This window comes from Oryx dammah, unplaced genomic scaffold, assembly GCF_014754425.2.
Source record: "Oryx dammah isolate SB20612 unplaced genomic scaffold, SCBI_Odam_1.1 HiC_scaffold_2, whole genome shotgun sequence".
NCBI lineage: Eukaryota > Metazoa > Chordata > Mammalia > Artiodactyla > Bovidae > Oryx > Oryx dammah.
In genome coordinates this window covers 190,917,627-190,932,171 of record NW_024070186.1, presented here as the reverse complement: position 1 = coordinate 190,932,171, position 14,545 = coordinate 190,917,627, and the positions used below count along the sequence as shown (strand labels likewise).

The window sequence follows — 14,545 nt, the reverse complement described above, 5'->3', positions numbered from 1 at the left end:
AGCCCACCAGGCTCCTCTGTCTATGGAATTCTCCAGGCAAGAATACTGGAGTGGGTTGCCATTTCCTACCCTAGGGGGTCTTCCTGACCTAGGGATCGAATCTGCGTCTCCTGCATTGCAGGTGGATTCTTTACCATCTGAGCCATTGGGAAAGCCAGGTGGTAGCACTGACTCCGAGATACGCAAGGGGATCTTCTAGTTCCCTTTGGTTTAGAGTTGTCCCAGTTCACTAGGCAGCCTGGGCTAGCTGGTTAGCAGTACCACTGTCTCTGCTCCTGCTTCCATTAAGTTGAGCTCTGGTCTCCAATGCTATAAGCATGTGTGTTAGTTGCTCAGTCATGTCTTTGCAACACCATGGACTGTAGCCCATGAGGCTCTTCTGTTCATGGAATTCTCCAGGCAAGAATACTGGAGTGGGTTGCTGTTCCCTTCTCCAAGGGATCTTCCTGACCCAGGGATTGAACCCAGGTCTCTTGCATTGCAGGTGGATTCTTTACTGTCTGAGCCACGAAGGATTCCCTACTATAAGCTTGATGTATGATAAAAACAAATAGAGTGAATGCATAAATTCATACTGCAAGAATGATTATTTTCAATTTATGAGATTTCAATATTTCTTATTTTTGAGTTCATTTTATGCACTGAGCCACTGACATAATCATATCTTTAGTTTTTATTCCTTGGTCAAGAATCCTATTTTACCAGTATATTTATATACATCATCAATAAACTGGCCTACAATTAGATTTTTGATTCATTACATAATATTTCCTAACCCTGTTTCAGTCGGAAACAAACATCTTACATATTGGTGGTGTGTGTTTGCTGAAAGACTCAATGCAGTTTATTTTATTCACTTTTGTTAAAGATGAGGGTTAATTTTGTTTCTCCTTTCTTCTTTTTCTTTTCAGGAAATGTAGAAAAAAATTTATTTTAAATTCCTGGAGTCAGAAGTAACCAATGTGAATATTTTGGAATTTTCTAAAATTTTATTTTTAATTGGAGTATGATTGCTCTACAAAGTTGTGTTAGTTTTTGCTGTACAACAACGTGAATCAGCTATAAGTTTACATATATCCCCTCTCTCTTGAGCCTCCATCCTCTGACCTTCCTACCCGTCTAGGCCAACAGAGAGAACCAAAATGAGCTCTCTGTGCTATACAGCAGTAGTGTATATATGCCGACGCTATTCTCTCAATTCATCCCACCCTCTCCTTCCCACCCTGGGTCCGCAAGTCTGTTCTCTTCATCTGCATCTCTATTCCTGCCCTGCAAATCAGTTCATCAGTACCATTTTTGTAGATTCCATATATATGCATTAATATATGATATTCGTTTTCCCTTTCTTCTCTTGAAGGAATAAAAACCATTCTTGGGGAGGAATTGAGAAGTGAACATCTCTAGCTAGGAAACATTTCTTCCTCCATCCTACCTCTCTGTTAGCACCCCACCCCCCGGCCCTGTTTGTGTGGATCATCACCACGCGGTCTTTTATCTGCCCCCAGCCTTGGCCACAGGCCTTTATTTTTACCCTGATGCTTGCCAATGGACACTTTCATCTCTATTAACTATTTATTTGCCTTTGAGATTACCTCATATTCACTTTCCAAGTGTGCCTCAGTGGCAGAGAATCTGCCTGCTAATGCAGGAGTCTTGGACTCGATCCCTGGGTCAAGAAGATCCCCTGGAGGAGGAAATGGCAACCCACTCCAGTATTCTGGCCTGGGAGATCCCATGGAGAGAGGAGCCTGGCAGGCTTATAGTCCATGGGATCGCAAAGAGTCAGACAAGACTTAGTGACTCAACAACAGCAATTTTTTTTCACAGCCCAGTAAAATAAAGGTGTTTCATGAAAAAAAAAAAAAAAGTTGAGTTCTGGGAAGTCCTCCTATCAAGAGATCAAAGGGCAAGGTGCTTCATAGCTGTCACCTGTCTCCCATTGCACTGCCCAGGGCCACTTCTCTTCCCGGATGGGGCTTAGGGTAAGTGAGGAGATGACCGCCCCGTCCAAGAGCTCCCACGGTCTATCAGTGGGCTGGCCTCTCACCCGAGCACTCACCCCCACCCACTCCCCGATGCAATGAAGGCATGTTCTCAGATGTCCTGGTGAACTTTGGGCTTTTGAGTTTCCAAGCCAAGCAAAAGTGAAATGTACAGGAGGATCCCCTCCCTGCCCTCGAGGCCTCTCCTCCCCACCTACTCTCCCAGACATGATAGGAGAGGGGAAACATTTCTAGACTTGGTGCTACGACTTGTCACTTTGTCACCTCCAGGTGAGTGGCTCCCAGGACCATCCCCTGCTCCCAGTCCTTTGGGACCGTGTGTGTGTTGGGTAACGGGCGAGGAGGGTACCAGGGATAGCAGTGATACCCCCAGCCTTCTCTCCCCTGATACTCTGCATGTCCCATCCCAGTGGCCATCCATCCTCCTGGCTCCTTCCAGCATCTCCCTCACTTTCCAGCCCAGACACTCTGTCTTCAGCCACCTTCAGTTAGGAGGTCGAGGCAGGAATCCAGGAGAGAGCTGATGGAGCCTGGTGCCGTGGTTCTTCACTGGAAGATGGAGGACCAGTCCTGCTGCATCACAGCTCTGGGGATTGAGTAGGTCATTTAACCTCTCTGAGCCTCAGTTTCCTCACCTGTGAAATGGGAATAATAAAGGATCAGGTAAGAGCTCAGAAAGGGGCTTCCCAGGTGGTGCTAGGGGTAAAGAATCCACCTTCAAATGCAGGAAATGCAAGAGACATAGGTTCGATTGGGAAGATTCCCCTGGAGAAGGGAATGGCAACCCACTCCAGTATTCTTGCCTGTAAAATCCCATGGGTGGAGGAAGCTCAGGGGTGGCTCAGTGGTCAAGAATCTGGCTAGCAGGCAGGAGATGCAGGTTTGATCCGTGGGTGGGGAGGATCTCTGGAGGAGGAGGTGGCAACCTCCTCCAGGGTTCTTGCCTGGGAAATCCCACGGACAGAGGAGCCTGGAGGCTATAATCCATGGGGTCGTAAAACGTCAGACAGGACTGACCAACTGAGCTTGCATGCATGCCTAAGGACACCAGTTATATCAGATTTTGTCTCTTCTGAATGACCTCATTTTAACTTGATTGTCTCTGTGAAGACTCTGTCTCCAAATCAGGTCCCATTTTGATTCTGGGGGTTAGGACCCCAACACTTATTTTTTGGAGGGAGACAAAAATTCAACCCCAAACTTTGTTAATTGATTGATTCTTATTTTATTCAGTTCGTCACTATCCACTATTACTGATGCAACTGTCCCAGACTGGCCAGTGTGAGCTCCGGCAAGCTAGCTCCTGTGTCCCTTGGACATATGATTCTTTGGGCAATTTCTTTCTTTCTGGCACCAAAAGGCTATTCCAGTTTCTGCTTTCTTTGACCCAGCACTGGAATCATTTATTTCTCCAAGGAGAAATATCTTTGCTAGGTATGCTCATCACTACTGGTGTACTACCGTTTCTGAAAGATGATATTTACGTGGACACCTCTGCTTTCAATTCAGCACCCTTGGGCTCACTCACTCCTTCCTCCGTTGCGTATTCTCTTTTAAAAACTATTTATTTATTTGTTTATTGTTGGCTGCGCTGGGTCTTTGTTGCTGCGCTCGCGGCGACTACTCTCATTGCCGGGACGTCTCTTGCGGTGGAACACAAGAGTGTGCAGGCTCAGTAGTAGTGACACACAGCCTTCCTTGCCCTGTGGCATGCGGGATCTTCCTGGATCCGGGATTGAACCCGTGTCTCCTGCATGGGCAGGCAGACTCTTAACCACTGGACCACCAGGGAAGTCCCCCGACCCTTTGCATATTTTCAACACTCTTCTCCAAGAAGGACAAACCTGGCTTCCGTGATCCTCATTTCCAGAGGCCTAGAATACAAAAAAACCCCTCTTATTGTAAGCTATTGTGTGCATGTGTATGTATGCTCAGTTGATCCGTTGCATCCGACTCTTTGCGAACCCATGGGCTGTAGCCCATCAGGCTCCACTGTCCCTGGAATTTCCCAGGCCAGAATACTGGAGTGGGTTGCCATTTCCTCCTCCAGGGTATCTTCCTGACCCAGGGATTGAACCTGCATCTTCTGAGTCTCCTGCACTGACAGGTATATTCTTTACTACTAGCACCACCTGGGAAGCCCATTGTAAGCTGTTAAAAGTCACTTGTGTGTAGAGGGAATGAGTGTCTATTATTGCCACAGTAGGCTTTGATATAAGAAGGGACAGAGGGAGTCCCTTCTTATATCCCTTAGGATATAAGGATATAAGTCCCTTAGGAGGGTCAGGGGAGGAAAGAGAGAGGAGGAGGCCCTCAAAGCTTCATCTCGCTAAAGACTCTGCCAAAGGAAGCTTCCTTTTCTGCCTGCTTGCCAGGAAGTGTGCCCAGGGTCGAGGAGAGCTAGGGGAAAACCCACCACTCCCTGCCCGCCTGTGTGCCCTCTCAGATTTCATTCTCATTAATCAGACCCTTGGATGAAAGTCAGGCCATGTGAGGGAGATAGACGAGATTTTTGAAACTGGGTGCGGCCTTAATGAAGCCTTCAAGGTCCCACCATTTGAACAAACATTTGGAAGGTTTCCTCAGCAGCTTCTTTTTTTTTTTTTTTTGAGTTGTGCTGCACGACTTGTGAGATTAGTTTCCCTGCCAGGGATTGAAGCTGAGCCCGTGGTGGTGAAAGCACAGAGTCTTAACCACTAGATCGCCAGGGAATTCCCTCCTTTAAATTTTAATTGAGATAAAATCCACATCACATAAGAATTCACCATTTTAACTTCTTTAAAATATACATGTGAGTGGTATACTCACAACTTGTATAACCGTCACTACTATTTAATTCTAGAACATTTTTATCACCTCCAGAAGGAGGTGTATCTCCTCTGTATCTGCCTACTTTCTCCTCCTACCAGGCCCCCAGCAGCCAGTAATTTGCTGTAAGTCCCTATGGATTCGCCTGTTCTGAACATTTCTTACAATGGAATCATAGTGTCTGGACTGTTGTGCCTGTCATTTAACACAATGAATACATCGGTACTTCGCTCCTTCTCATGGCTGAATAAAATCCCGCTGTATATTCCACTGCACCCTTGCTCATCCATTTATCATTGGAGGGGCATCAGGGTGTTCCTACTTTCCAGCTACTATGAATAATGTTGCTATGAAGGTTCAGGGGCAAGTGTCTGTGTGAATGTTTGTTTTCCGTTTTCTAGGGTGAGGGTGAGGGTGTGAAGTTATTGGGTCATATTGTAACTCTACATTTAACTTTTTGAGGAACTGACAAATTTTTCCATAGTAATTATACCATCTTACATTCCCCATGAGTAATGTGTGAGGGTTCCCATTTCCTTGGCAACACTTTTTATTTTCTGTTTTGTTTTTTTTTTTTCACAGCCATCCTTGTAGGTGTGAAGTGATATCTCATTGCTTTTCCCTATTGACTAATAATGTTGAGCATCTTTTCATGTGGTTATGGAACATTTGTCTGTCTTCTTTGGAGAAATGCCTAGTTAAATTCTTTGCTTATTTTAAAATTAGATTTTTTTGTCTTTGTATTGTGGACTGATCCTAAAATTATCAGATAATTTCCAAATATTCTCTCTCATTATGTGGGTTGGCTACTCACTTTCTTACACTTGATCTTAGCCAAAAGGCCGAGAAGCGATGGCTACTCACTTTCTTGAAAGTGTGCTTTGATTCACAAAAGTTTTTAATTTTAAAGAAGTCCAACTTACCTATTTTTTCTTTGCTTGCTTGTGCTTTTGGTGTCATATCAAAGAAACTGTTTACTTAATCCAAGGTCACAAAGATTTATACCTATGTTTTCTTCTAAAGGCTTCCCTCGTGGCTCAGACGGTAAAGAATCCGCCTGCAATGTGGGCCACCTGAGTTCTATCCTGGGGTTGAGAAGAGTCCCTTGGAGGAGGGAATGGCAACACACTCCAGTATTCTTGGCTGGAGAATCCCCATGGACAGAGGAGCCTGGCTAAGAGTTTTATAGTTTTAGCTCTTTCATTTAGATTTTTGCTCTATATTGAGTTAATTCTTCTATGTGGTATGAAGAAGAGTGTCACTTTATTTGCTTATGGATATCCAGTTGTTCCAACACAACTGTTGAGAGACTGTTCTTTCCCATCAAATGAACTTTGCACCCTTGTCAAAAATCAATTGACTGTAAATGTAAGGGTTTCTTTCTGGACTCTCAACTCTGTTCCTTTAATCTACATATCTATCCTCATGCCAGTATCAATCTATCTCGATTACCTTAGGATGCAGTAAGTTTTGAAATCCGGAAGTGTTAGTCCTCCAAGGTTGCTTTCTTTTTCGTGATTGTTTTGGCTATTCTGAGTTCCTTGCACTTCCACTTGAATTTTAAAATCAGCTTGTCCATTTGTCTTCTTTTTCTTAACCTTTTTTCTCCCTCACGTTCCCCCTATATTTCTAACACCCTTCATGGTGGTTGAGGTTTCAGCTGCAAACGAGGTATAGTCAGGGACTATGGGACTAGGAACAAGTTACTTCACCTCTGTGCAACAGAATGAATGATATCTACTCCATAGGGTCATTATCGTAAAGATTAGATTAAATGCCACGATAGGAAGAGCCTGTGGATTGCTTAGTCAGTTCACCAGCTTGTAAACAAGTTAAACAAAATGAGATGACCCCCTTTTGTTTGTTGAAATGTTCTAATAGGTATACACTTTAGTGAACTACCTCTTTGGTGAATAAGCCAATATTTTTGTAAAATTTTTAATGCTTCCAAGTCAATGAAGAGTTTATAAAAGGCTCCTTACAAAAGGCATTTTATATGTCATTGCCTGGCAGATTATAAGATACAATTATCACTGTTTTGTACTTGATATATTATTTCCCAATGAAAGAATGGTCTTTCTATGAAGAAATGAACTTTCTGAGTTGTGTTCACTCCTGGATCCTTTGTCCCTAGAACTTACCTGCCACTTAGTCAATAATAAATATTTGTTGGGAAATAAAGGAAACACATAACCATCTTTCTGTGGGCATTTGATCTATCCCGATGGGGAGCCAAACACTTGACATGAGTTATCTTACTGAGTCCTCATAATAACCTACAAGGCAGATATTGTCACTACATCCCATTTTATAGACAAGGTGTGGACGCTAAGGCTTGGAGGAGTTAAGTAACACTGGCCACCCAGCTGAGTTAAGATTTCAACCCTGGCAGATGACACTCCAGTCTAGAAAGGTGGTCCATGGGACTCATGTACACCCATGGTGGATTCATATCAATGTATGGCAAAACCAATACAGTATTGTAAAGTAAACTAAAGTAAAAATTAAAAAAAAAGAAAAAAACAGAAAGGTGGTCCTCTGAGCCATGGCTCCTGGTCAGTCTTCTCAGGGTTTAGGGAGTGGCTTTATTTTTTTTTTAACTGATGCAAAATGTTTATTCCAAGTTGGGAGGGTCTTTAAAAGATGGGTTCTGGACTGACTTCCATGAAGTGGGTCTTAGGAAACCTTTGGATGCTTCTTACCCACAATCCAGGACGCACCAGGTCAGTTCTGTTCAGTTCAGTCGCTCAGTCGCGTCCAACTCTTTGCGACCCCATGAATCACAGCACGCCAGGCCTCCCTGTCCATCACCAACTCCCAGCCTATCATTTTGCCTTTTCATACTGTTCATGGGGTTCTCAAGGCAAGAATACTGAAGTGGTTTGCAATTCCCTGCTCCAGACGCACCAGGGGTCACACCCAGACTCCGCATCGCCCTCTCCTCCAGGCACCTCAGGTTGGTCTAATGTGTGGAGCGGAGCCAATTAAGCCCTCTCGACCCCTGCCCGGCTCTCTGATCGTCCCTCCCTTGGGAAGCTACGTAATCTCCGATCCCTGCCCCTAGTCCCTTCCTATCACACCTGCCGGTGGATCCAACCATGACTCAAGACCACAGATCTGACCTCGTTGACCCGGCACCTCAAAACTGAGTGCCCCCCCCCCGCCCCCCCGCCAACAGGATCAAGGCTGAGCTTGCCTGGCGAGAGGCACTGCCTGAACCTTGAACTCAGGTAGAACTCAGTTCAAACGCCAGCTCTCCCCTTGCCTAACCTCGGAGTTTCGGTCTCCTTGCCTGTAAGGTGGGGAAAATTAACTCAGACAAGGGCTTCAAAGTACTTAGCAGTTTCATCGGCAAGTGGGGCTCTGCTCCACTGGTCGCCTTTCCTAACCCATGCACCCCAGCGGAGCATCATAACCCTTGTCTGTGGTCTGCTTTTGCACCACTTAGGGTCATCAAGGCCCATTCTTTCTTGCTGGGACACATCTTCGTGTATAGAAGTCGTTTCTGGTCCAAGCTAACAGCTCACCTCTTCTGGTCGGTTCTTATGAGGATGTGCCTTGGAGCGCCCTCGTCCATTTGGCTGCTGTCCGTTGGCCCAGCTTCCCTTTGAATTCTGTGCTACGTACATCATCGCTCATGGTGTGGCTCACCCAGGAGAGGCAACCAGGACAGCACCCTGGCTACTGTTCACGAGGGCAGGACCACTGCTGCCTGTTCCCTGCCAGGAACAGCTCTGATCACCCCAACTGCCCAATTCCTCCCCAGGGCCAGCTCCTCTGTACGGAACATCGGAGGGGAAAGGCCCTCAGCAAGGACCTTGGCCAGGCTTCTCAGACTTCAGATATTCTTAGATTTCAGAAATATTGCCTCTGTTTCTGTCATATTTACATACCATGTTCTGTGATTTGCTTTATTTCATTTTTTTAGTCAAAAAAGTCTTCCCTAGTGGCTCAGTTGGTAAAGAATCTGCTTGCAATGAAGGAGAAGTGGCTCAGTTAGTTAAGAATCTGCTTGCAATGCAGGAGGCCTGATTTCAATCCCTGGGTCAGGAAGATCCCCTGGAGAAGGGAATGGCAACCCACTCCGGTACTCTTGCCTGGTGAATTTCATGGACAGAGGAGCTGGGCTGGCTACAGTCCATGGGATCTCAAAGAATCAGACACAATTGTGAGACTTTCAGCCTTCAGTTTTTTTAGTCAACTCATATTTTCTCTATCACTGTCATAAATACAAAACCCCTCATCATAGAGAGACCCTAACAAAGCGTATTTAAATTAAAATGAAAAGCGTCCATTCTTGTATCACCTGTGGTGGTATGACTGCCACACCTGGGGAAACGCAGATCTGGCCAACACCCCCACTTCTCAGATGGACAAAGCACAGCAAGGGAAGGGGCAGGGTCTGAGCTGGAGTGGAGGGTCTCTGGGTGCTTCACGGAGCAACCCCCTTTCTTTTTGGCCACCTTGCAGCATGTGGGATCACAGTTCATGGACCAGGGGTCGAACCTGGGCCCCCAGAAATGGGAGCTTGTAGTCAACAAATGGACTCCTTCCCCAAGTCTTTGCATCCATTGTCTTGCCCTCTTGCCTTCCTTCTCTTTCTCTAGTTATCTCTTTCTATTCTGCTTTCTTGGAACCTTCAACTTATCCCTCTCTTACTTTGAGTAATTGCTCTGGCTGTTGGATTCCCCGCTTCAAGCAGGAATATGCAGGTCCTTGTGTTGGGAGTTGGGGCAAGTGGCTCTGTGGTGGTGTCTACTCACCTTTTGTAGATTTCATTTTTCCCCTTTGTAAAATGGGTTGGTAATCCCTGCCTTACCTGCTTCCCCCAGACAGAGTAGTGAGACTGGGTATCGTGTTTTGTTTTGTCTTGAACTGGCCTCTCTTTTATTTTTTTAAAACTAATTTTTATTGGAGTGTATTTGTTTTACCATGTTGTGTTTGGGTGGGGTTTTTTTTTTTTTTTTTTTAATGTCTTGGGAAAGCCTGTATTTGGTGTTAACTAATCGGGGCGAGGCACCCCACGCCAAACCCTCCTGCTAGATGACCTTCTGCCATCCCACTCTGGTTGCAACACATGGTCAATGCAAGAAGGCTTCCCACCCTGCTCAGTCCAGTCCCCACTCTTCTCTGATGTACTACTTCCCTTCCCAGTGCCCCCTGAGTCATGAAACCCAGACAGACAACAGGCTGTCCCCTCTGAATCACTGAGGAGCAAGGATTAGAAGGGGCGCCCTAAAATGGACTTGTGAACAGCTCTTGCATATGAAAAGGGCTCTCACTGAATGCTCCCATCCTCTGTCAGCTGAGAGTTGCCACTGCTGGCTGGGGAAGAGCTGAGTGGGGCACTCAGCAATTTTCACTCCATCAACACGGCACTGCTGATCAAGGCCTCCCCGACTTCAGCCCTGTCCCCATCAGAGGACCTGCCACGTGGCTCCCCTTTGGACCCACTGACCCCAGTCGGGCTGGGCAGAGATCCCATAGAGTCCCTGATCCAGAGGAGAGTGACCCAGAGTTGGTCCATCATATATTCATTCTACAAATACAGGCCATGGAACAGGTGACCTGCACGGGACTTGGTGGAAATGGGACATTGATCTCAAGGTGTTCATGGTCGACGGGGAGACATAGACACACAGCTGGTCACCATCAGCCAGGTGATGTGGGCCACTGTCGTGCCCCACAGGTGTGCTCTAGCAAGGCCAGAGTGGAGAGGCTGGAGGAAGCCGGTTGTTCCCGCGAGAGATGGAGTGGAGAGGACGGAGTAGCTTTGGGAAAGAAAGCAGCAGTGACCAGAGGCTCTAAACATGGGGCCCCAGACTGGGCGCCAGGAATGGGGGATGGACTCGGGTGGGCATCATGTTCCATTCAGTGTGACAGCTGAGCTGAGTGTTACGGCTTACAAAGCTCTAGGCCAGTGCTTTTCGTCCCCGCTGCCTTTCATCCGCCAAACCTTAGCACAGCCCACCTCACACCCTCCACAAGGGCACCCCCTACTTTCCTCCTCGCAGAACTAACCAGTCCTGCCCATGTCCCCTTGTCCCAGGTTTGGGTCCCTAAAGGAGACCCTGAGATGAGGATTCATGGGCCAGTGGTTCCTGCAACAGTGCTTCCAGGGGAAACCAGCAGGGGAGAAGGGAAGCAGACCCCGAAGGGAAGGGGTCACTCAGTCCTTGTCTCACAAAAAGAAACCGACTCAATCCCGACAGGAACACTGGAAACAGTGTAGATCACACTGGACCTGGAGTCTGTACCCCTCCAGCCAGCATTGGTCAAGGGCTTCCCCTAGGATGTAAGTTTCCAGACACTCCCCACTTTCCTAGAGCCTGCAGGCTAGGCAGCTCTGGCAGCTTGGGGGCTAGAAAGGCAAGGTCACCAAGAAGCGGTGTGCATGAGCATGGGCAAGGGGTCTGAGGGGCTGGAGACGAATGATACGTGACTCTACGCCCATTCCGCCAGCACCTGCAATAGCTGATTCTGTGCACTTGATCTTATATGTGCCTTCCCACTTAGAAGCCTGGCACAAGGTTCATGCCTAATAAGAGCTGCTAAATGAATGGATCGATGATAACGTTACCCATTTTCAGATAAAGAAACTGAGGCTCAGAGAGGCAAATGACCGACCCAGAGTCCCACAGGCAATGGCCAGCATAGCCAGGCTCCGTATCAGCCTTCTGACTGCATCCAATGTGTTTGCTCTGCACCCTGGCAGGGGAATCCCCTCCTCTTCCAGCTCTTTCTTAGCATGCTCAGGATAACCCCTGACTCAGCTGGCAACAACTTCCTCTTTGGAGATCTGAGGCTTCTAGGACTTTGAATGAGGTGGGGAGGCTCCCCAAAGAGAGGCTGCTATATAAACTGATGTTTCCTCCTAGCTGCCCGAAAAGGGCCAGAGGGTAGGTCGAGTGCTCTCGTCCCAGCCGTTCTGCCCGCAGCACTGAGCCCTGAGCTGGGCTGCCCTCTCTGCTCTCCAGGACATGGCAGGGCCTGTAACCATGACAACCAGCCTCCTGCTCTTGGCCCTGTGCATCACCCCTGCAGGTAAGACCTCTGGCCCCATCCTGGGTCTCCTGTCCAGGATAGCCGTCCCAAGGGCATGACTGGAATGGCACCGCAGAGCGTGGAGGACCGAGCAGCCTGGGTCTTCAGGGGAATGGTGAGAAGGGGGGCAGCCCAGTGGCTGGACTGGAGGCGTTTAACGCAGGGTGCGTGTACGCTACGTCGCTTCAGTCATGTCGGACTCTTGTGACCCTATGGACTTTAGCCTCCCCGCCCGCTATGTCCATGGGATTCTCCAGGGAAGAATACTGGAGTGGGGTTGCCATGCCTTCCTCCAGGGGACCTTCCCAACCCAGAAATCCAACCTGTGTCTCTTGCGGCTCCCATGTTGCAGGCAGATTCTTTATCCCTGAGCAACCAGGGAAGTCCTTAGGGTATGGGCCCTTACTGAAGCTCAGAGTCTAGGGCAGGCTAGCAGGGCCCATGGCTCTTCTCTCTCCTGTCTTCTAGACTCCGTGATACTCCCCTCTTCCTGTTGCATTACCTTCATTTCCAAGAAAATTTCTGAGAGCCGAGTGATAAGCTACCAGCTTACCAACAGGAGCATCTGCCCCCAGGCAGGAGTGATGTGAGTACCACTCAGGAGGGGAGCGGGGAGAGATGAGCCTCCAGGCCCACTGAGGGCCCTGCTCTGTGATCCCGGACAGGTCACCCCACCTCTCTGAGCCTCAGCTTCCCTACCATGAGACTAGCAAGAGGATTCAGAGTTGACCATCATAAACATACAAGGCAACCTTTGGGGCATATTTTTGTTGTTGCTGTGTAATCGCTCAGTTCTTCCGACTCTTTGCCATACCGCAGACTGTAGCCCGCCAGGCTAGTGTCCATGGGATTTTCCTGGCCAGATTACTGGAGTGGATTGCCATTTCCTTCTCCAGGGGATCTTTCCTGACCCAGGGATCTAACCTGCGTCTCCTGCATTGTCAGGCAGACTCTTCACCAGTGAGCCACCAGGGAAATCCATCAGGGCATATAACATTCCCCTAACTAACCCTCTCAGCCATTATATCAGCTGTAGTTGATTATCCCCATTTGACAAGGGGCAATTGAGGCTAGAAAGGTGACTTACTCAAAGTCACTTAGGTCTTGAAATAAACTTCAGAGTTGTGAGACAGCAAGTGGGAGCTTACTTCGTAAAGAGCAGCAGCATGCCACAGAAATGTGATCTTTTCTTAACCCAAAAGGTAGTATTTATTATGCATAACCATTTCCTTGTAGTGAATTGTTTAAAGCTGCTAACACTTGTTCAAATTATTTTGCGTGCTCAGTCACCTCAGTCGTGTCCAACTCTTTGCGATCCTATGAACTGTAGTCTGCCAAGCTACTCTGTCCACGGGATTCTCCAGGTAGAAATACTGGAGTGAGTTGCCAAGCCCTTCTCCAGCGAATCTCCCCAACCCAGGGATCAAACCCACGTCTCTTAGGTCTCCTGCATTGGCAGGCAGGTTCTTTACCCACTAGTGCCACCTGGGAAGCCCCCAAAGCAAGCATTTATGTAATGGTTTACAGAATTCAGAGAATTGTTTTTATCAGTCTGGAAGTTAATTAAAACTTTGAATCTTTATTTTGTCTGCATCTCTGAGGGGGATTAAAGAAAACCATTGTATTATTGTTGGTAATTTTCTCCATTGGCACCAGACCCACCTCCACAGCCAGGCATCCCTGGCTTGGAAGAGGGCATTCCACTGCCTCCTCCTAGCTCTGGCATCCTTATTGACCACCTTTCCTTGCACAGCGTGTGAACTGGAGGCCTTTTTGTCTTGGGGGTTTTCAGTGCAACTTCTCTCATTCGCTGTGCGTAGACCCTGTGTCTCTCCCTTCAGACCCAGTGTTTTCTGCAGGCAGGGCTGGGCTCCCCCATCTGACAAGGAGGTTACTGAACATGAACATGAAGTTTTTGAAACAAAGGGATGCAGATGCCCAGAGAGAAGACATTGTGTTCAGAGCCTGCCAGGAGGCCTGGGCAGTGCATGTTCTCTGGGCTTCCGCGTGCCCTCCTCAGGAAGGGAAGGGATCCCACCCCCTGCCCAGCTTCATGGGTGCCCTGTCTTCTCCCCACAGCTTCACCACCCGGAAGGGCCAGAAGTTCTGTGGCAACCCCAAGTTGCCGTGGGTCCAGAAGTACATGAAGAACTTGGATGCCAAGCAGAAGAAAGCCTCCACTGGGACCAGGGCGATGAGCACTACAGCCCCCTTCTGGAGACACCTGGCCAACAGCACCTTCATCTAAGCCCTGCTCTGGCCCCCAGTCCTGAGCTTGGGCCTGGGTCTCGCCTCCTGGCAGGCTGCTTGGGGCCTGGTGAGCCAGCGGTGGTAGGCAAAGGACTACTGTTGCCGTTTCTTTCCATCATTCTCAGGGGATGTGTCTAGTTTATTTAAAAAACCCAAGGCTCCAAGGATCCCAGCCTCTTGCTTTTCCTGAGCTGGGGAGAGAAGTTCCCAGAAGCAGGGCCGTGGCAGTCCTTTGTCCTTCCTCTGAGCTGGAGCTGGCCCTTCTCCAACTCACAGGTTGCATAAGAGTCCCAGTGCATGAGACCTGACCTGCAGACAGATTCTGTTTGTGCCTTAGTCTGCAGGTAGCTTCGATGGGCCCTCTGGTCTTGTAGTGATGCCTCCAGGCTGTCTGCCTTGCCTGTCTTTCTATCTGTCTGTCTGGGGATGGGTGACCTCTC

At 48.0% G+C, this 14,545-nt stretch overlaps 1 protein-coding gene across 1 annotated transcript; it reads left to right on the top strand.

Annotated features, from left to right (window-relative positions):
* Nucleotides 1-10,364: 10,364 nt before the first annotated feature.
* CCL24 (C-C motif chemokine ligand 24) lies at nt 10,365-14,272 on the top strand. The gene is made up of 3 exons (XM_040261285.1): nt 10,365-11,855; nt 12,324-12,441; nt 13,935-14,272. Exons 1-3 carry the CDS (start codon nt 11,792-11,794, stop codon nt 14,101-14,103), a joined length of 351 nt encoding a protein of 116 aa, XP_040117219.1. The 5' UTR covers nt 10,365-11,791; the 3' UTR covers nt 14,104-14,272.
* The last annotated feature ends 273 nt before the right edge of the window (nt 14,273-14,545 follow it).

Bases quoted from the DNA above. Each gene is read 5' to 3' on its own strand.
- CCL24 (XM_040261285.1), top strand. From the start codon at position 11,792: ATGGCAGGGCCTGTAACCATGACAACCAGCCTCCTGCTCTTGGCCCTG. The intron at 11,856-12,323 runs GTAAGACCTCTG...CCTGTCTTCTAG, and splicing joins CCTGTGCATCACCCCTGCAG to ACTCCGTGATACTCCCCTCT. The intron at 12,442-13,934 runs GTGAGTACCACT...TTCTCCCCACAG, and splicing joins TGCCCCCAGGCAGGAGTGAT to CTTCACCACCCGGAAGGGCC.